Source organism: Vitis vinifera, chromosome 6 (assembly GCF_030704535.1).
Source record: "Vitis vinifera cultivar Pinot Noir 40024 chromosome 6, ASM3070453v1".
NCBI classification, from domain to species: domain Eukaryota; kingdom Viridiplantae; phylum Streptophyta; class Magnoliopsida; order Vitales; family Vitaceae; genus Vitis; species Vitis vinifera.
This window is the reverse complement of record NC_081810.1, coordinates 6,733,322-6,754,502: the sequence shown is the minus strand read 5'-3', so window position 1 is coordinate 6,754,502 and position 21,181 is coordinate 6,733,322. Positions and strand designations below refer to the sequence as shown.

Below are 21,181 nucleotides of genomic sequence, written 5' to 3'. Positions count from 1 at the left end.
ACCTCTCATCCATTTCCTCCATCTAAGACTAAACCCTTTCATCTCCAACACATGATCCAAAAAATCCCAACTCAAGTGATCATAGGCCTTTTCAAAGTCAATTTTGAATACAACTCCTTCCTCCCCTGTTCTTCTTTTCTCATCCACTATCTCGTTGGCTATGAGAACTGCATCCAAAATTTGTCTCCCTTGCACGAAGGCTCCTTGAGTGGAATGAATGGTCTCGTGAAGTACCCCTCTTAGACGCCCTGCTAACACTTTGGCTATTATCTTGTAAAGACTAGTGATCAAGCTTATGGGTCTAAAGTCTGAGATTCTCCTTGATATGCTTTTTTTGGGTAACAAGACTATAAAGGAAGCGTTGGTACTCTGATTGATTATTCCGCTCCTATGGAATTCTGCAAACACTCTCACTAGATCCTCCTTTATCACATCCCAACAATCTTGAAACACAGCAATGGTAAAGCCATCTGGCCCAGGAGCCTTATCCCTATCCATCTGAAAAATGGCCTTATAAATCTCTTCTTCAGTAAAGGGGGATTCCAACCTGGACGCACTCTCACCATCAATAGGGGACCAATCTAAGCCTTCCACTCTCCACGATTCTCTAGAAGGACACGCATAAAGCTTTTCGAAATACTTTAAGATCTCCTCTTTTATACTCTCTGGATTATTCAACATTAGGCCACTTTCATTCTCCAACTCCTTGATAAATTTCCTATTTCGCCTACCATTGGCCACCTTATGAAAAAATTTTGAGTTGCAATCCCCTTCTTTTACCCATTTCACCCTAGCTTTTTGTCTCCAATGTATTTCTTCTCTCAAAATCAACTCCTCTAGCTCCCCTTTACTAAAAGCTCTTTGGACTAAAAGTTCTTGGGATAGTCCCCCTTCTTGCTCCAAGGAATCAAAGTTAGCTAAAACAGCTAAAATATCCTTTTTCTTTTTACTTAGCTCTCCAAAAGAAGTCTTATTCCACTCTTTCAATTTGGCTTTAACGAACTGTAATTTCCTCATGAACTTGTGCCCTTCCCACCCATTTCCTTGAAACTCACTCCACCATCTTCCAAAATTCTCCTTAAAACTAGAATGTTGCAACCACATATTCTCAAACCTAAAAGGCGTTGGTCCCCACTTGAATGGATTAGTTTCCAAAACAATCGGCCAATGATCTGAAGTCCATCTTGGCAGTACTCCTTGAAGACTTTGAGGAAATACTTGTTCCCACTCATTTGAGTACAAGAAGCGATCTAATCTCTTGCATACTGGATTCTCTTGCATGTTTGACCAAGTATATGATACGCTCCTTAAAGGTGAATCTATCAATTCACAATCTCTTATGAATTCATCAAAATCCTTCATGCATGGGGTTAATCTAGAACCACCCAATTTTTCTGAACTTCTCCTTATAACATTAAAGTCGCCGCCTACACACCAACGCGGATGAGAGAGCCCAGCAATGTCTGAAAGCTCCACCCAAAAATCCTTCCTAAGAGCTGAGTTATTTGGGCCATAAACTGCAGATAGCCACAAAGATTCGCATCCGTCCATCGCGAACTTGATTGAGACCGAAAAAGAGCCTAACACTACCTCCTCCCTACGCATCTTTATAGAGTCCCAAATGATCAAAATCCCACCCGAAGCCCCACTCGCCGGAAGGGCTGCCCAATCCTTATTTCTGACTGACCAAACACTGCCCACTAGCCTTCTGTCGCACTCCTCCTTTTTAGTTTCTTGAATCATCACTACATCCGGCTTTTCTGAACTCAGAAAATTCTTGACCACCCTTCTCTTTTTCTTAGAACCCAAACCCCTGGTATTCCAACTGATTATCTTCATGTGAAACAATCTGACCCTGATCCCGATCCAAATCCAATTGGTCTCACAATCCTGTAGAGCCTCTGCTCTTCCTCCTGGAATACACCTTGATATCCAGAGACTTTAAAACCTCACATACTTTTGCCATTCTCCTGGGGGAAAGTCCTTCTATTTGGAACTCTCCCTTAGGAGAGCCCGCAATGCCACCCAGGTTAACTGCAGCCTCACTGGAAGCTGAGAGAGGGTTGACACTCTCACACACCTGGTTAGGACAAGCAGGCTGGATCACCTCCAATTCTGAATTAGGGATAACAACAGTAATTTGACCATTAAAAGCATCGTTGGCTTTTTTGAAAAAAAATTCGGAATTTACTCTGTTTTCCGTAGGGGCCAAGGATTGAGAAGCTGAAACGGGAAGCAAGGGAGTAGAAGGACTCGGAATGGAGACAGAAGGGTTCAAGAGAGAATTAGTGAGGCCACTAGAAGAAGGAATATGTTGCTGGGTAGACTGAAAAAGATAAGGCGTTACCTCCAGAGATTCCGCAACCATCGAACCACAATTCCCCAACAAGTTAGGCCCTTTACCTCTGGTTACTGGCGAAGAAGGCATACCCATGACTGCTGAGCCTCGAGGATCAGACTCCACTCGGCCCAAAAATCCTTCCATATCTTCGTCAGATGAAGCATTGTTCGAAATCTTTTCCTTTCTCGGCTCCGAAGCCCTTTCCCCTAATTTCTTCTTGCGTGGCCTTGGAAATCGAGGAGAAAAAAGAGAGCTTGCACTTAAGCCTCTTTTCGCCTGAGATTCGGCACCTGAATCTTCTGCCCTTGAGTCCCCTTCGCTATCCACCTTGGTCTTTCCGCGCGACAAGGGCTCACTGCTACACCGGATTCCCCGTCGTTGCTCTGAGCTTGGGGGAAAGAAGGTTGACCACATCTTCCTTGAACTGTGCAGCACCTTCTTCTTCGCTAGCCTGCTCGACTGGATCTCGAGGGGACCGGGATCTGGTTTCTCCTTTTCGATTGCAGAAGAAGAATCTTCTTCCTTGCTTAACGACGTTCCAGTCGCAAATGGAGTGAGCCCTTCTGGACTTAGGCCCAACCCCATTGGGCCTTTAAGCTTGCAGCCCGATATAACTGCACTTAGCCCAGGCCTTGCCAGCGACTGGGCCTTCCTCTCACAGGCCCGACAGCCCACATCGGGAATAGCTTCGTCTTCTCCGGCTCCTCCTGTTGCTTCGATCCCGTCCATCCCATCTGTTTTCAAACTAGACTGTGATGGGAGTTGGTGGCCCTTGTCACACTTGCCGGCTGAGGTAATCATAGCCTTACCCTTTTCTTCCTCCTTCCTTTGTCTGTTGTCTTCCCCGACACGACATCTCCCTCCCGCCGTTGATCTTCCACTCTTCCCTTGTTTTCCTCCATCTGTCCCCGAGTGAGAAGCGCCAGCCACCCGAGTCGACTCACCTTTTTCGCCACCTCTCCTTCCTTCTTCGTCTCCGACCACTACTACAACGACCGTAAACACCCACTCCCCATCAGACACTTCTAACAAAGCTGGAAGGATTGCCTTATCCCTCATTGCGATCTTTAACCTCGCCCTGCTGAGATCGAACAGCTTCAACGTGCGCCAATCAATATCCTTTACTGTCCCCCATTGCTCCACAATCTTCTTTAGGTGTACCTCCGACCATAGGTGAAATGGCAGCCCCCGTAACTCGATCCAGCCTTCTCTAAACTTCCCGTCTATTTCCGCATTCTCCTTCGGCGACCATCTTCGCAACTGGATGATGTTCCTTTCCCCAACCTTTATCTTCCTCAAATCATGGAGAAATATGGCTTCCTCAATTGTTTCAACGAAGAATACTCCATTTCTAGCTGAAATGGGTACAACCGTTACCACACCTTTCTTCCCTAAGCTTCTTGCCACTGATCTTCCAACCTCAGCCCAATTCTCCCTGTCAAACTTGCTTTCACACACCACAGCACGCGCCCATCTCCCAATTGGAACTAGACCACCTCCTCTTGGTCCTTCATCACTGACTACCTTCGCATATGATCTGTGCATCGATCCCTCATAATTGTGAGACCAGCTTTCCCCTCTTATATTCCTTCCTTTTTCTAATACATTCGGATAATGGGCCACCAACAAAGAAGATAGCGCATGTTTTATATTCTCCCATCCTCTGCCCTTGTCGCCCTCAGGAATGATCAGAACGGAAGGCTTTCTGTTGGTAGCATACTCCGAGATCCTAATGAACCTTCCATGGATGTTGAAGCCCACTTCCATCAGATGCACCCTGCATTTTCCTCTGAATTTTTTGTTGAAACCCATATGACTCTTCAGTGCTAAGGCTTTCGTCAAATAATCAACCAACCACTCAACTGCATCCTTTTCAAAACCTAATGCAAAAACAGAGCCTCTACTTATCTCTGTTATCGAGCACCATTCGCCTCCTTGCTTGCCTTCCAACCTAATCAAGAATGTCTTCCTCTCAACCAATACCTTCACCATCTTCTTTATACAGATAACCTCTTGGAAGAGGCTTTTCACTGAGGAGGTTTATGCAGCGTTGCATTAGAAAAATAGTATTAAGACTTTCCTTAAGAAACCCAGTCAGTAATAACTCCTCACTATGGGCTTTGCCAAAAAGCTAACAAGCCCCCCTTCCAACAGATCAACAAGTGCTATCAACACCTACACCTGGCCTTGTTTCTTGAGAATTCTTGTACTGACCCTTAAACCCCCAAATTTTATTTTCCTTCCTTAACAAATTCTCTTCATTAACTCACATACTACTAATTAGATTTGTTGGAAGAAACTTCTTGGAGACAAAAATTAAGGATACTATGACTTAAGGAAGGGATGGAATGTGAAAATTTTCTACAAAATGGCTGCTGTACACTTGTTTTTGGATATTATTAAATTGATCATTACTTCACTGTTTCTTCTGTTACCCATCAGTTCCAAAATGTCCAAGGTGAGTTCATACTTCATCCTTCACCATCATACTTTGATGTATTCTTGTTTTCCTATAAAAAAAAAAAAAAAAGAAAGAGAAGAAAAATCCACAATCATCTTCTAATTTTCTGTGTCACATAACATATGAGCCGATGGAAGACTACTCAATTTTTTGGTTATGAGATTCTACTTTATTGTGCTGCATTGAATCTTCCTTCATGTATGTACTCATGGTGAAGAGCTGTTTGCATGTAGATGTATAAAGGGGGAACCAACAATTGAGGAATACTACGACATGTACACTGAGGCTGAGCAACATAGTAACCAGATATTGGAAACAGTCATGCAGTCCTCTGCTGCCCAACAATTCCTTACTCTTGGAAGGGTGGTAGTTGTGAAATCACAATCTGTGAGTTATTTCCTACATAAAAATTTTCTTTTGCACATGATAACCTGCTGTATCAATAATGACACCTGTATATTTTTATTTTCTTCTGAACTGCTAGTTTATTCTGCTCATGTGCATCATTGTTTTGTGTTAGATTAATATGTTTTTCTCCCTCCACAAATTTTCTTTATTGAACATTGTCTACATGGATCTAGGGCTAGCTTGAGCGGTTTTATTATCTGCTCAAGGTCGTCTTCAGTCGCAGATGGATGGGACCAACAATGCAATGCAATTTGTTTTCCCATTCTTTGGTCTATGTTTCTATTAGTTTTGCATTGTAGTTAATACATATTTGGAGTACATTATGACACCACTGAAATTCCTTCGAAGCTATAGCATCAGTTCCTCTTCAGTTGACTTTTTCCACTTTTAGGGGCTCTATTTTTGGTTCTATTTCTCCATTATTGGATATTGAAGAGATCAGAAGTTATTTGATTTTTGTTAAAAAACATGAAAAATCTTAGGGGTGTGTAGATATTAATTTATTTTTTGCTAAGTTAATAAGATGTTACAAAACAAGTGCTAAAATGGGGCACAAAGCTTTGTGTATATACACAAATTATTTCTTATTATAAGCTCTTCCCTGCTAAGGAAGTTTAAGGTTCTTCGGCCTCCAAACAAAATGAGCTTCTTCACTTGGGAGGCTGTTTGGAAAAAATTCTGATTATGGGTTAAGTTAGGAAAAAAGGGTGGTCGTTTACCAACTAGGGAGGAGGAATCACTAAATCACTTGTTAATCCATTGCAAGGTGAGGGAGGTTCTATTGCAGTGGCATGGGAACTTTGTATGGAAGAAGAGAAAGAAGCTTTGAAGAATGGCTCTGCTATGCTTGTTCAGACCATTTGGCTGGGGTGAATAGAAGAGTTTTCTAAATCTTGGGGAGCTTGGATCAATTACTAAAGGAATCTTTAATCCTTCTCCTCTTTCTTTTGTTTGGAAGGTCTTTTGGGATTCATGTTCCTTGCTATTTTAGCATTATTATGGAGGGTATTGTTGCCTTTTCCTTTGTCTATTGGTGTTCTTTGTATATCCTTTATGTACCTACACTGCGTCCCTTTTTTGCTAGGCGCTACCTTTTTTTTTCTTTTTTCTTTTTGCCTCAATAAATTCTTTATTGCATATTGAAAATAGACATTGTTTTCTCAATTCATTCATTTGGGGAAAAGACCTCACAGGGATATATCCTTTTATCAACTAATCGCATAAGACAAGGTTGACCTTAGGTACAGGCATTTTTAGGGGTTTTAATGTCTCTCTAAGTTACAATTCTCTCTAGGATCCTTGCTAGAATACCATGGCTTTTATTTGCTTTATGTTCTTTTTTCCCCATACTGTTCTTTTGTACTTCTCCATGAAGGATTTTCATTGTTCTTTATACCTTCAAGTCATTGTTAATGAATTGTCTCTTCAAATCCCACCAAAAAAAAAAAAGAAAATAGAAAAAAATCATGGAATTCATATTGCTATGCATGGTTGTTAAAAGCTTGCAATACATAGCCTAGTACGACTGTAAGGTACAATTTTTTTTTTCTTTTTATTTTTTGAATGTAAAACAATGTGTATCACTGTTATGCAGCCTATGTGAAGTGTATTATATGACATACATATGATACACAATATGATGATAAAAGCAATTTTCACCTTTTTAATAGTTTTTAGGAAAAATTAAAGATAGAAAAAAAAATTTCTTTAAAAAGTTATTATATTAACACTTTAGAATATACTTTAAGGTTAGATATTGATGATACAAGGGGAAAAGAGAAGTAAACAATCCTACATGAAAGTGCTATGCACTCATTGTCAAAAGGTAGTCATAAAAGATTGAAAGTAAATTTATTCATGTAATGAATTGAATGTTGACCTTGAATATGATCATAAATGAAAACTTGTGTTTAATTTGGTTTGGAAAATGTTTCCTAGTTTTTATTTTCTATTTTTATTTTTTGAAAACAATTTTCATTTACTAATATTTTTTCCTTGAAAAAGTTTTTAATTGAGAAAAGTTAAATTTGTTTTTTAAAAAATAAAAAAAAAATGAAATTCTCATAAAAAAATAAAAACTATAAAATCTTGTGTAATATTGAGTTTTTATTCACATGAAAAACATTCAAAATAATTATAATTAAAATTTTATATAATATAAATTCATATAAATTCCATATGTTATGAGGTATATTATTTATAAGAATAATATTACTAAATATTTTATGATACATACATTGTGTTATTATATGTGATACTACATATAATAATAATGTATTATATATTGTGTTCTTATATATTATCATGTGTGATGAATTAGTTTGTAGTATAAATATGTCCACTTATAACAATCCATAATCTAATGGATAAAACAGAATAGTTATACAGTATTTGTAAGATGATATTGATTTTAAATATATATAAGATTATCATCTACTGATTTTCTTTATATTCACATTCATTTTATATGCATAATTTTTAAATCCTTTTATATTATGGGTCCTTCAATGTTTTTTTATGTGTTTTTGTTAGCTCTTTAGTTTTCTACTTTTAAAAAACATTTTTTAGTTTTCTTTATAAACTAAAAACACCAAATTGTTTTCACATTTTGCCTTTTTTGAACATAGTTTCTCAAAAAATGTACCGTTTCAAACAACGTTTTCAAACTTGGTTTGTGTTTTTTTTCCCCTTTAGGAAAAAGTCTGAACAAAGAGGGCATTATATTAATTTCTCTTTTTTGTTTCTTTATTCTTTGGAGAAGGGAATAATGATGAGCTTTTAGAACTTTGAAGGTGTCACCCAATGTGTAAACATTAGTGATATAGATGAGCATATATATGACTAGTTGGAAAATATAGTTAAAATTTCAAAAATAGTTCTTGTGGATTTTATGATGAGGGTATTCAACAAGATGTTAAGTTTCATTAAGTTGAGTTCATCAAAATTCTAGAGTGAAATGCTTTCTTATTTGTGTGCATGTGTACTACCGTGTTTCAGGAAATTGGTTATATCTCTATACTTCACTTGATCAATATATAGGTGGTTTGTTAGTGTGTGTACATGTTTTCTATTTATTTTTCATTATGTAAAGGACTTACTTTACATGATATGATATGATACATGATACGGAAACTTGAAAAGCGATACAAGATACAGTTTTCAAGTTGATAACTTTGTTGTTCTTGCAATCCTAAATAAGTGAACATGCCACATTTGTTTAACAGCAGCCTGCAAACCTAGATTCTTTATGGTGAGGTTCAATTTTTATAATACACATGTGCTTACCTATATCTTCTTAGATAGTTTCCCAATTTTTTTAAATTTCTCCAAATAAAAGAGAATAATCTCCAACTCCAACTCGGATAGTTGACTGGTGTAGGTTTGTTGCTTGCTTATTGAGCCATCCATTTTGTGGGATTTGCTACTATACACAATTTTTTTTAGTTCCTAAGTTCTCATGGGTTTTATATCTATTTCAGTGATTTGAACCATAATGAACTATATAATCTGCAATTTCTTCCTTTGTTTGCTGTTCTACAGTTGTCTCTGATAATCTAGTTGCTTTCTGAATTGATTCCATTCAAAATTAACAGGTACAAGACCACTTAATTGGAGTTGTAGTGAAAGCACCATCTGCTTCTAGTAAACAATACATTGTTTTAGTGCTGAAGCCTCATTTACCATCAACATTGCAAACTCCATCTGAAAGTGGTAATTTACAAGATAAAAAAAGTGGCGCTTTCCCTGAAGGTCATTTTATTTTGCCAAAAGCAAAACGAGCTCTTGAAGATGACTATTATACTTCTACTACTTCTCGAAAGGCATCAGGCACCATCAACATTAAATTACCTTATCATGGTGCCGCTGCTGGGGTGAGTTATGAAGTTAGAGGAATTGATAATAAAGAGTTCCTGTGCATTTGCATTCATAAAATAAAGATTGATCCAGTTGGGCTTCTTGAAGATGCCAACAATGCTGCTTACTCCAAGACTGTTCAACAGTTGTTGGAGCTGAAATCAAAGGGACATAAATATCCTCCCGCCCTAGACCCATTGAAAGGTGAAGAATTTCTGAATTCCTTTATTTATTTTTTAGGTACACACCATACACATATATATACACAAATGACTGAATAAGAAAATATCAATCTAACTTGATTCTCTCCTAAAATTAGGAAACTGAATCATCCTAAATGATCTCTCCTTTTTTATTCCTAAAATACTTTCCTAAATTAAAACCCTAACTTTGAATGCCAAATTTCAACAAAAGGTATTGCCCCTTGCACTATGAACATCATACATTTTTAATAATGCATTGGGAACTTACTTGCCTAAAACTTGCGCTAGTGCATTAATACCCTCTAAAGTGCATATTTAAGTACTGATGAGTCTTCATTGTTGCATTTCCTCTAAACATGCGCTTTACATGGAATAAACCTTCATTTTGGTTCATGATATCAGATCAACATTTCAAGTCACTGCATTTTTCAAAATTCCACTCGCTCTATCGTCTTGGGGACACTTGTATTGGTTCAATAAAACTTAGGAACAAAACATTCTTTTCAGCTCCACTGACTCAGAAAAACTTGTGTGACAACCTCGGAATGGACAAAGAATAACATTATCATAATCCCCTTTTTACACTAATTATAGATAAAAGAATAGTTTAGAAAGAAGGGTGAGAGATTCTTTAGCAAAGATGTCCAGGACCCAGGTGGACTGGAAAGCGTTAAAAAAGAAGAGAAAGATCTCAATCCCTTGACCTAGAATCCTGGCCAAATGACTAGTACACAACTCAAGGGAGCATAACAATGAACTGAAAGTTGGATTGCTCCGTTAATTACAATCTCTCCAGTGGTAAAGGGAGAAGAAGCAGGAAGTGTGGGTTGGATTTGGTTTCTGAGTGCCCAGGCCAGGGTTAAGGTGTGGCGGGAGGCAGAGAGGGATAGTTGTGAGCCAGGTAGTGGCTTGGGTGAGGCAGGCTCTTGTTCCTCGTTTTTGTTCTCTTAGTATTGTAGGGCTTGGTTATGTCAGTTTGGGAGCCCTCTTAGGCTGGTGTCTTTGGCTTGGGTGGTGGTTTGTTGTTTTCTCCTCTCACCTGCTTTTGGGTACACTTTGTATTCTCCATGTGTACTTGGTGCATCTTTGCTTTGCGCTTATAATATATTTGCTTTTTTTACCTATTAAAAAAAAAAAAAAAAGGACAATGAACTGAAGATCTGTCTTCTCTCTTGGCCAACCTAATAGATGTTCTAATTAATGTATTCTTAAAAACTTTTCTTACTCTTTAAGGCTGAGCTGTGTGGTGCTGATTCTATTTCAGATCTAAAGTTGAAAGACATGACTCTTGTGGAAACATACTACAAATGGAATAGCCTATTGCAAAAGATGGCAGATAATAAGTGCCATGAATGTGTAAAATTGGAGGAGCACATTAAGTTAGCAAAAGAATTGAAAAGGCATAAAGAAGAAGTTAATGCTCTGAGGTTTCAAATGTCAGATGAAGCACTTCAGCAGATGCCAGATTTTCAGGGCCGAGTATGTTCCTATGATCTATATTTTTCCCTCTTAATGGTTCTGCTTTGTTGTAACTAGAGGTTCTGGGTATATTATCTCAGTATTGAATCACAAGAACCACCTTAACTTTATATGTGCATGTTTGCAGATAGATGTTCTCCAGGAAATTGGATGTATAGATGCTGATCTTGTAGTTCAGATCAAAGGGCGTGTTGCTTGTGAGATGAATTCTGGGGAGGAGTTGATTTGCACGGAGTGTTTGTTTGAGAACCAACTGGATGACCTGGAACCAGAGGAAGCAGTGGCGTTAATGTCTGCCCTAGTGTTTCAGCAGAAGAATACTTCTGAACCTTCTCTTACTCCCAAGCTGTCTCAGGCTAAACAGAGGTTATTTTCTTCCCTTTTCTCTTTTATCAGTGACAACAGCAGGACTAATTGTAATCTGAATTAAGAAGTAGGAGGATGAGTTATCCTTCGGAGAGTATATAATAAAGAATAACTGAGTCACTTAACAAGAAAAAAGTAGTACCCAAATATGTAAACTCCCTTCTAAAGCCACAGTCTAGAAGCACCTTGCTTGGCCAATGAGTCAGCTGACTAATTAGGTGAGTGAGAAATCCACCTAAAGGAGCACCCAACTCAGAAGACAATTAAAAAATTTTCTGTACCAAAGAGTGCAATTTCAAAGGCTATGTCTTTTGTTTTTTCCTTCTCCATGTTTTGTCCTTATTATCTGGAATAAAGAGGTGTTTGGACAGATTGACTGTGAGAAGCAGAAAGCGTGGATTTTAATAGATTATTAGGACAAGGAGGAGAGGGGTCGATCTCTGTCAATGGAAGAAGAAGAGGCTAGGAAGGAGGCTAGAGAGTTATATAAGAAGTGGGTTTTATTGGAAGAAGTCTCATGGAGGCAAAAGTCTAGGGAAATCTAGCTGAAAGAGGAGGACAGAAACACCAAGTTTTTTCATAAAATGACAAATGCTCACAAAAGGAGGAATCATCTGAATAAAATAAAGGTGAATGAGAGGTATTTAACTAAGGAAAGTAAAATCAAAGAGGAGATTGGCAGAAATTTTCAAGAGTTGTTGACAGATCCAGGTGACTGGAAGCCTAGTATAGATGGGTTAATTTTTGAAAGGCTGGAAGTGGGGGATGTGGAGAGGCTGGAGAAGCCCTTTTCAGAGGAAGAGGTTTTTGAGGCGTTGGAAGACTGTTGTGGAGAAAAAACACCAGGGCCGGATGACTTCTCAATGGCCTTTTGGCAGTTTGCGTGGGACTTTGTGAAGGAGGAAGTTATGAATTTGTTTAGACAGTTTCATGAGACGGGGAGATTTGTAAGAAGCTTGAATGCAACTTTCTTAGTTTTGATTCCTAAGAAAGGGGGGGTTGAGGACTTTAAGCCAATAAGTTTGGTGGGAGGGCTTTACAAATGGTTGGCTAAGGTGTTGGCTAACAGGTTAAAAGGAGTGTTAGCCAAAGTGATATCTTTGTCTCAAAATGCTTTTGTGGAGGGGCGGTAGATTATGGACGCAATTCTGATCGCAAATGAGGCTATAGATTCAATTCTGAAAAGTAATAATGGGGCAATTTTATGCAAATTAGATATCGAGAAAGCCTATGATCACATGGATTGGTCATTTCTATTAGTGGTGTTGGGGAAAATGGGATTTGGAGGAAGGTGGTGTAATTGGATAAAGTGGTGTTTATCCACTGTCAGTTTTTCGGTCTTGGTGAATGACAGTCCAACGGGTTTTTTCCAGGGCTCAAGGGGCTTAAGGCAAGGAGACCCCCTTTCGCCTTATCTATTCGTAATAGTGATGGAGGCTTTTAGCCGTTTGATGAAAAAAAACAGTTGCTGGAGGTTTTTTGACGTCATGTATTGTGCGGGGAAGAAGGGGTGAAGGGGTCCAGATTACACATTTATTGTTTGTTGATGACACGTTGGTGTTTTGTGAAGCTAAAGAGGATCAGTTGACTCACTTGTGCTGGCTGTTAATGTGGTTTAAGGCTTTGTCGGGGTTAAAAGTGAATATGGATAAAAGTGAATTGATCCTAGTTGGTAGAGTTGAAAATGCGGGAGAGTTGGCGGATGAATATGGATATAAAGTGGGAAATTTGCCATCCACCTGTTTAGGAATGCCTTTGGGTGCCCCTTTCAAATCTATCGGTGTATGGGATGGAATAGAGGAAAGATTCAGAAAGAGATTGGCTATGTGGAAGCGTCAATACATCTCAAAAGGAGGAAGGATTACTTTAATTCGGAGTACTCTGTCCAACCTTTCGATCTATTTTATGTCCATCTTCCATTTACCTATGGTGGTTAGGATGAAGTTGGAAAAAATACAAAGGGATTTTCTATGGGGAGGTGGCTCTCTTGAGCAAAAACCTCACTTAGTAAGGTGGCCGATTGTGTGTGAAGACAAAAGTAAAGGAGGATTGGGGGTTAAGAGCCTTGGTTTGTTCAATAAGGCTCTCTTGGGCAAATGGTCTTGGCGCTTTGCTAACGAAAAAAAAAGCCCTTTGGAATCAGATGATCAGAAGAAAGTACGGGGAGGAAATTGGAGGATGGAGATCTTGTGAGATAAGGGAGGCTTACGGAGTTGGTTTGTGGAAAGCTATAAATAAGGTGGGACAGCTTGTAACCCCTTTTTTTGGCTTTGAGGTGGGGGATGGTAAGAATGTGAGGTTTTGGAAAGATAAGTGGTGTGGTACCAACCCTTTAAGTGAGACTTTCCCTTCACTTTTTGCATTAGCAACGTCAAAAGAGGCTTGGGTAAATGAAGTTTGGACAGCCGAGGGGGATAGGAGGGGAAGTTGGACTCCTACTTTTAATAGGCCGTTTAATGATTGGGAGATGGAAGAAGTGGGAAGGTTACTTTGTTATTTGGAAGGAAAGATGGTGAGGGTGGATGAAGAGGATAGAGTGAGTTGGGTGAAATCAAAGGACGGGGTTTTCTCGGTAAAGTCCTTGTATAAGACAATGTAGCCGGCTTCTTCAGATTTGCTCCCTTCAAAGATTATTTGGAGGTCATGTGCTTAGCCCAAGATTAGCTTCTTTGTGTGGGAGGCTTCGTGGGGTAGAGTTTTGACTCTGGATCGGTTGCAAAAGAGGGGTTGGGTTTTGGCAAATAGGTGTTTTCTTTGTCAAAAGTGTGAGGATTCGATTGACCACCTACTCCTTCATTGCGAAAGAACAAGGGAGGTGTGGACTTTGTTCCTCTCTTTCTTTGGAGTTTCTTGGGTTTTTCCGCGTTCGGTGAAGGAAACTCTCATAGGTTGGAGAGGCTCTGTTGTGGGCAAGAAGAGGAAGGTGGCGTGGCTTTTGGGGTCGTTATGCTTGTTTTGGGTTATTTGGAAGACTAGGAATTCAATTGCTTTTGAGGACGGTCTGCTGTCCATCCAAAAGTTGAAAATTTCTTTTGTGTATTTACTTTGGTCGGAAACCAAATTGTGGATAAAAGATGGGCCTTCGACCTTAATAGATTTTATTGAATGGGTGTGTATGCGTTAAGGAAGAGGGTTTTTTTTTAGCTCTCTTAGTGGTTTGGGTTCTTTTGTAAGGGGGTGAGTTGTTCTTCTTTGTATCTATTTGAGTCGCTTCTTTAGCGCCTCTTTTACAATATACATATTTTCTTACTGATAAAAAAAAACTCTACATCTTCTCATGGTTAGTTTTTTCCTAGTACTCTTGATAGACGTTTGAATAAGATTTACAGTCATCTTAAATCCTCCTGGCCTGAAACAACTGTTGTTAATCACAAAAAATATGGCACGTTAGGGCTTTGCAGGCTCCAGAGCCAGATATCCCTTTTTAGGAGATCTTCATAATGTTTTACCAGTAAGATATCTTAGATGATAACCGTATATGTGTGTTTCAAATGCCTCCTTGTAAGTGATCTATATGATATATCAGGTGCTTTTAGAGTTTTAAGCTATTGAAAACTTTGCCTGCTTAACCAAACTTCAATTTGTGCATGTACTTCCGCAATTGTACCCATGAAAAATTATAGTAATTGGTATGATAGAATAGAAGACATCTCGATCCCTTTGTCCTCCCACCAATATTTTGTTTTCTGGTTTTCAAACTAACCTCAATTGTCCGTCTACCTTAGGTTGTACAATACAGCCATTAGGCTGGGGGAGCTACAGGCGCAGTTCAAGCTACAAATAAGCCCTGAGGAGTATGCTCAAGACAATCTCAAGTTTGGCCTTGTTGAAGTGGTTTACGAATGGGCAAAGGTTCATTTTCTTTCACTCGACACTAATCAAAGCTACACTTTTTTTCTCGGACTGGCTCATCATCTTACACATCTTTCCTATGACAGGGAACTCCATTTGCAGATATCTGTGAGCTCACAGATGTTCCTGAAGGACTGATAGTGAGGACCATTGTCAGGCTGGATGAGACATGCCGTGAATTCAGAAATGCAGCCGCAATTATGGGTAATTCTGCACTCCATAAGAAAATGGAAGCTGCTTCCAATGCCATAAAACGTGACATCGTATTTGCAGCTAGCTTATACATCACTGGACTTTAATATTGTCTTAGCTTGAAGATGGTCCTTGCTTCACTTCCCTGTAGAACTATGGCAATTTTGGAGGAAGAGAGAAAAAAAAAGAGCATCTTCATGTATATTAAGGAAAGACCAGCCCAATATGTTAAGTTCCATCATGATCTTTTGATCGTATTTGTTTTTCCCCCCTCCCTTGATCAATGTTCATGAGCTTTTGCATTTTCTGCATTTCGCAGTCCCTCATGTTTTGTCCGACTACGAAATACTAAAAAAATCAAATATAATTAAAACTAATTACGATGAATTAACCTCGTAGCAACATTCCCAAGGCATCTCAAAACAGTAAAAATGATAATACGGGAAAAATTAGTGCGAAATATGGATTAAGGATAAATTCATTTGCACAAACAGTTAATTTCATTGAACTCCCTTGAAATTTTGATTAATTACACTTAATCCCCGTTGGTTTGAAATTTTGTCACGTGTCATTTTCGTTTGATATTTTCATTTACCTCCCTTCTAATTCAAAAATAAGGGGAGTATTTGAAAATTTTTCAAACCAATAAGGATTAATTGTATTTAGGTAAAATTTCAAAGGAGATGAGTAAAATTAATCATTTTTTTAAAAAAGAAAAAAAAGAATTTCTAACCTTTAAGTTTTATCGTTTATTTACCTTTTGAAGTTTTACATATTGTTTATGAATTCAAATCATGAGTTTTATAATTTATATGAATAAATTATATTATAAATAATAAATTCCATAATGGGAAATTTATTTAAATATCGTAAATTTTATTTCAAGGTAAGGTATAACTTTTAACATTTAGAATATTTTTATTTTTATTTTTATTTTTCATAAATAAAAAGGGGATATTTTTATTTTTAAAATTCTAAAATACATTAAATATTAAAAAAAGATTATTAATTAAAAAGAATCATTTTTAATTTCTAAATAGATATGTGACTTATTACTATAAGAAATCTTTTACTGACACCATCTTGATCACTATTCTTAATAATTAATTTGGATATTTAAGGGCTTGGAAGATGTCACATCATTTTTCTTTTCAAATTCCATTATTTTTTTACCATTATAATTAATAAATAAATAAAAATTTAGTATGCAAATAACTACTATTTTATATCAAATTGAATAATGATTTATTTTTATTAATCTAATTTTATATTAAAAAATAATTATAAAATAAGGAATTGATTTATTTTTTTCTATTTTTTCATTCTTTTTACTAAGAAATGGTTTTGAAATCATAATTAAAACAGTTAAAATTTTCAAGTTTAGCTAATAAAATTATTTAAAAATTAAAGCAAAATAAAATTAATAATGGTTTTAAGTTTTTCAAGTTTTAAACGTTTTTTATAACAAGTTAAATATGATATCATTTAATTTGAAAAAAAAAAATACTACTCTCAAGGCAGTCAAAATGATAAAAATAAAATAAAAATAAAAATAAAAATCTAACACTCTAGTATAATAGACTTTCAAGACTTATCTTTCAACATGGAATGGAAACTCCATGCAATTAAAATTAAAAATTCATTATTTATAGTAAAAAGAATAAAAAGAATACAAAACAGAAATAATTTTAATTTTAAAATAATTAAAAGATAAAAAAAAGTTAAATCAATATCTTTAAAAACAAGAGATCCAAAATCATTTTTTTTAAAGAGTGATTTCCTTACAAATCATTCTTAAGAATCATTTCTTGAGTCACTTGAAAATCATTTTTTCGAAAAATCAATCATGTTTGAAATAGCTTTGAACATGGAGCGTAGACTTCAAAATTAATTAAAAATTCATAATTTATAGTAAAAAGAATATAAAATAAAATTAGTTTTAACTTTAAAAACGATTAATTAAAATAATTTAAGATAAAAACCAATATATTTTTTAAATAAATATCCTTAGAAATTGCATATCCAAAATCGGTTTTTTAAGAAACGATTTCTTTATAAATCATTACCTATCAATATATATGTAAAAATTAAAATAACTAAAAAAATAAAATTTTTTATTTCCCTCAAATTTTGCTTAATAAAAAGAGACTTTTTAAAATTAAAATATATGAAATTTGTAAACAATTTTAAAATTAAATGTTTTATTTCCCTTGATTTTTGCTTAATAAAAGATCATTAAACATTACTTTTAAATCAATAATAAAAATATAAAAAGATCAAAGAGCTTATTTTATGTACATGAAAGATGTCACTTTTTTAAAAAAAAATTTTATTATTTTTTATCATTTATAATTAAGAAATAAAAAAATTTACTATACCAATAATTATTATTTTATTTTGAGTTGAATAGTAATTAAAATTTATTTATCTTAGTCTTCAATTTTATATTAAAAGATAATTTATATCAAATAAATATAAAATTAAAAATTATTTTTTTATATTTTTATTCCTTTAATTGTTAAATTTTAAATTAAAAAATAAATATTTTAAATATTCAAGTTTATCTAGTAAAATTAATTTCAAATTAAGCAGCAATAAAATTATTCATTATTTAAATATTTATTGTTTATCCCATAAAAAGTATAAAATTAAATTAATTTATATTTTTAATAATAATTAATTAAATTATTTGAAAGATAAAATTTGAGATAATGATCAAAATATTTTTTTAATAAATACCTAATTACATAAAAAATAATATATTTTTAATATGAGATGAAAGACATAACTTATACTTTTATAATTATAAATAATATATCAATAATAATTATAATTATATACTAAATTTAGTGCATGAAATTAATATATTTTATAATATATATGTATTTAAGCATCAATTTTTTGGAATAAAATATTTTTTTTAAAAAAATATTGATTCTTTGAAAAACGATTTTGCCTTTTAAAATTTTTCAAATATTTTTTGATTTTAAGAAATTATCTTTTAAAAAGATGATTTTGTTTGAAAATTTTTTTTATAAAGAATTTTTTGAAGTTGTCTCTCCATTTTTGTTTATAATTTTCTTTTTTAAAAAGAAAATTATTTTCCAAGGATGAATTTTACTTTTCTACTTTTTCTCTCTCTTTCTCAAGAATCAATCATGGGTGATCTGGGTGTTCAAAAAATGTGAGTTTTCTTTTCCTTTTTTTTTTTCGCATGTTTTTACGGTGATTCTCTGGTTATTAGGTTTTGGTTTTTTTTTTTTTTTTACTAATTTTTTAAGGTTGTTTGATTTATTTGTGTAGGTTTGAATATTACCTTTATGATTATTTGCTAAAAAATAAGATGGGCGAGACGGCAGAAATCTTCGGGAGAGAAGCCAATCTGAACTTCGATCTTACCCGGCCTCCACGTAATATTTTCTTCTCTCTCAATCTTTGGTTTTACTCCGCCTGGAAAATTGTTGGTGGTAGACGCATTTTTGCATGCAGGCCTGCTGTTCGTCTAATCTGATCAGAGGTTTTATTTATCTTTTGTAATAAAATTAAATATAAAATAATAATAATAATAATAATAATTTATTTTTTTTTTGGAAATTAGATTAGGGTTTGTCACTTTTCTTGGTCTCTTGTATTCACGGTGACAGGGACTTTCTTTGCTTTTTTTTTTTTGCTTACTAAAAGAAAACCTTTGATCATGTGTTGTAAATATGTATTTCGGCATGTTTTTCTTTGATCAAATCTGCGGTTTCTTACTTCCTCCATCTCTATGCTCCTTGTCGTTTGGATATTATAGCAGTAGGAATAGTGGTTGATTGAGTTATTTTGTTCAGTTGTAGATACTCCTGATGGTTTTCTCCATGAGTGGTGGGGGATATTTTATGATATGTTCCGTTCACGGATGGCGGCTAATGAAGAGCGTGACGATGGCTCCTCCTTGTCAAGACAGCATGAGATGAATGGAAAGCTTCAGAACCCGGCTATTAGTGCTGATCCAGGTACTGTGCTCTTAACTTTCTTCATCAGTGACTTAATGGCTGCAGTTTGAGTTAAAAGAGGAGAAATGATTAGGGGGAGATTGTTTCATAACGTCACCAACTTTTGGGCTTTTAAAGGTCTATGTGGTATAATCTTAAAGAGTTCCTTCAAAGCTAGCTCTGCATATCTTCTATTTGATATTAATCAGAAAGACATGAAGATGGCTCAGTGTCGTTACATATTACCTAAATTATTCTTAACATGAGCGAATCAGAAGAGGAGAATTAAAGGAAGCTCCTAGGAGAATAGGTGAACGAACTTCTCTTACGTTGGTTCTCGAAAAATTTAAGAAAAAATACAAAGAAGTAGAACCCAAATAAAGAGTTGCAGATACAGTTGAGGCAAAAACTCACTTCCAAGGCTGCAAGTCTAGAAGCACCTTGCTTGGCCAATGAGTCAGCTAACTAATCAGCTGAGTGAGATTTTCAGTTACAAAAAGAGCAATTTCAAAGGCTCTTTCTTTCTCTCTTTTTTTTCTTCCTTCTCTATGTTTCTTCCTTATTATCTACATCTTCTCATGGTTGTATTTCCCCTTGTACTTCTGATAAATCAGGTGCTTTTACAGTTTTAAGCACTCGTACTGAAAACTCAGCCTTCTAACCTCAATTATCCATCTACCTTAGGTTGTACACTACAGCCAATAGGAGCAGGGGGAGTGACAAGCGTAGTTCAATCCACGGATATCAGTGGGCTCAGAGATGTTCCTTAAGGACTGATAGTGAGGACCATTGTCAGACTGAATGAGACATGCCGTGAACTCAGAAATGCAGCGGCAATGATGGGTAGTCCTACACTTCATAAGAAAATGGAAGCTGCTTCCAATGCCATAAAACGTGACTGCAGTTTAATCATTCATGACTCGGAAGTTTTTGGAATTGGGGGTTTAGATAGGGCAATTTGAGCAGATCATGGGCTAGTTAAGTTTTATTTGTTTAAATAAAGAGGTAAGGATAATATCTCCTGCCTTCCTAATTTTTTGGAATTGTTTTTCCCATTTGTTTTTCATGTACTCATATTTGAATCATCCTTCTTGAAACTATTTGGTTCAGACATCTTTAAACCCTTTAAAGATTTTAGCATATTTATGAATTCATATAAATATATTGTAACTACGTCATAAAATATAGGTCACTACAAGAATTAATAGACCGTCTCTACAAAAAACCTTATGCAATTAATGGGCAATTAATGGACTTCAACTTCCTATATGGATGGAGGAAGAGTTTTAAATCATTTTTTAATATTATTTAGGCTTTTAAAACGTGTTTTTAAAGTATATTTGCTTTTAAACTTCATTGCATTTTAGTGCACCGTTCAAACTCTAATTTCCTTGTATTTCATTGAGCCAAAATTGTAAGTTAGAAGTTTTATTTTTATAAAATATTTTCTTTTATATCTTATGATGTGAGCTCAAGTGTGAGGTACTTGAGGAGTTCAATGGTGAGACATTTCGTTAGGAAAGTTATAAGTGTCAATTGGAGCTGGTTAATTAAAGTGTGAAACTTTGAGGTTTGGTTTGAAATTATTGGTATTACGGAACCTCAATTTTGAGATTTAAAAGGAGAGTGGATGTAGAATAGCATTAATTCGAAGCACTATAAATTTTGAATTTACATTTCTTTTTTCTTTACTCTATTTATTTGCAATTGCTCTTATATTGATTTTTTTGGTATTGTTGCATATATTATTACTATTATTTTATAATTGTTAAATTTATAAACAGTGATCATTTTAGGGTAATTATTTTAAATTGGTATTGTTAGAATTCTAATATTTCTGGCTAGAAGAACGATTTTTATTACATTATAATTCGTATATGATATTTACAATGATGGTAACTAATGAGAATTGAACATAGTTTTTTGTTATAACAAAACAAAATTATTTGCTTATAGCTTCGGGCTATATATAACAAAATAAATATTAATAAAAATATGCAACATCTATTTTATATTAATAATCTTAAATTTGGGATCGGAAAAATTACCT

General features: G+C 35.2%; 2 protein-coding genes across 2 annotated transcripts in view; both read left to right on the top strand.

The window, feature by feature from the left end:
• The window catches only part of LOC100253599 (DExH-box ATP-dependent RNA helicase DExH11), a 78,354-nt gene extending 62,802 nt beyond the window's left edge, over positions 1-15,552 (top strand). Inside the window, exons 18-23 of the mRNA XM_010652644.3 lie at positions 5,036-5,189; positions 8,804-9,269; positions 10,533-10,747; positions 10,875-11,113; positions 14,839-14,965; positions 15,052-15,552. Coding sequence (XP_010650946.1) covers positions 5,036-5,189; positions 8,804-9,269; positions 10,533-10,747; positions 10,875-11,113; positions 14,839-14,965; positions 15,052-15,264 — 1,414 coding nt within the window. The 3' untranslated portion in view covers positions 15,265-15,552. The remainder of the gene's footprint in view (positions 1-5,035; positions 5,190-8,803; positions 9,270-10,532; positions 10,748-10,874; positions 11,114-14,838; positions 14,966-15,051) is intronic.
• A 2,914-nt stretch (positions 15,553-18,466) lies between these two features.
• On the top strand, positions 18,467-20,237 carry LOC109122770 (uncharacterized). The gene is made up of 3 exons (XM_019220482.2): positions 18,467-18,567; positions 18,988-19,152; positions 19,816-20,237. Exons 1-3 carry the CDS (start codon positions 18,501-18,503, stop codon positions 19,899-19,901), a joined length of 318 nt encoding a protein of 105 aa, XP_019076027.2. The 5' UTR covers positions 18,467-18,500; the 3' UTR covers positions 19,902-20,237.
• The last annotated feature ends 944 nt before the right edge of the window (positions 20,238-21,181 follow it).

What these genes read in the sequence shown, in the direction of transcription:
- LOC109122770 (XM_019220482.2), top strand. Translation starts at nt 18,501, where the DNA reads ATGGGCGAGACGGCAGAAATCTTCGGGAGAGAAGCCAATCTGAACTTC. An exon ending in CGATCTTACCCGGCCTCCAC is followed by an intron (nt 18,568 to 18,987) that starts GTAATATTTTCT and finishes TATTTTGTTCAG; the next exon opens with TTGTAGATACTCCTGATGGT. An exon ending in GGCTATTAGTGCTGATCCAG is followed by an intron (nt 19,153 to 19,815) that starts GTACTGTGCTCT and finishes CATCTACCTTAG; the next exon opens with GTTGTACACTACAGCCAATA.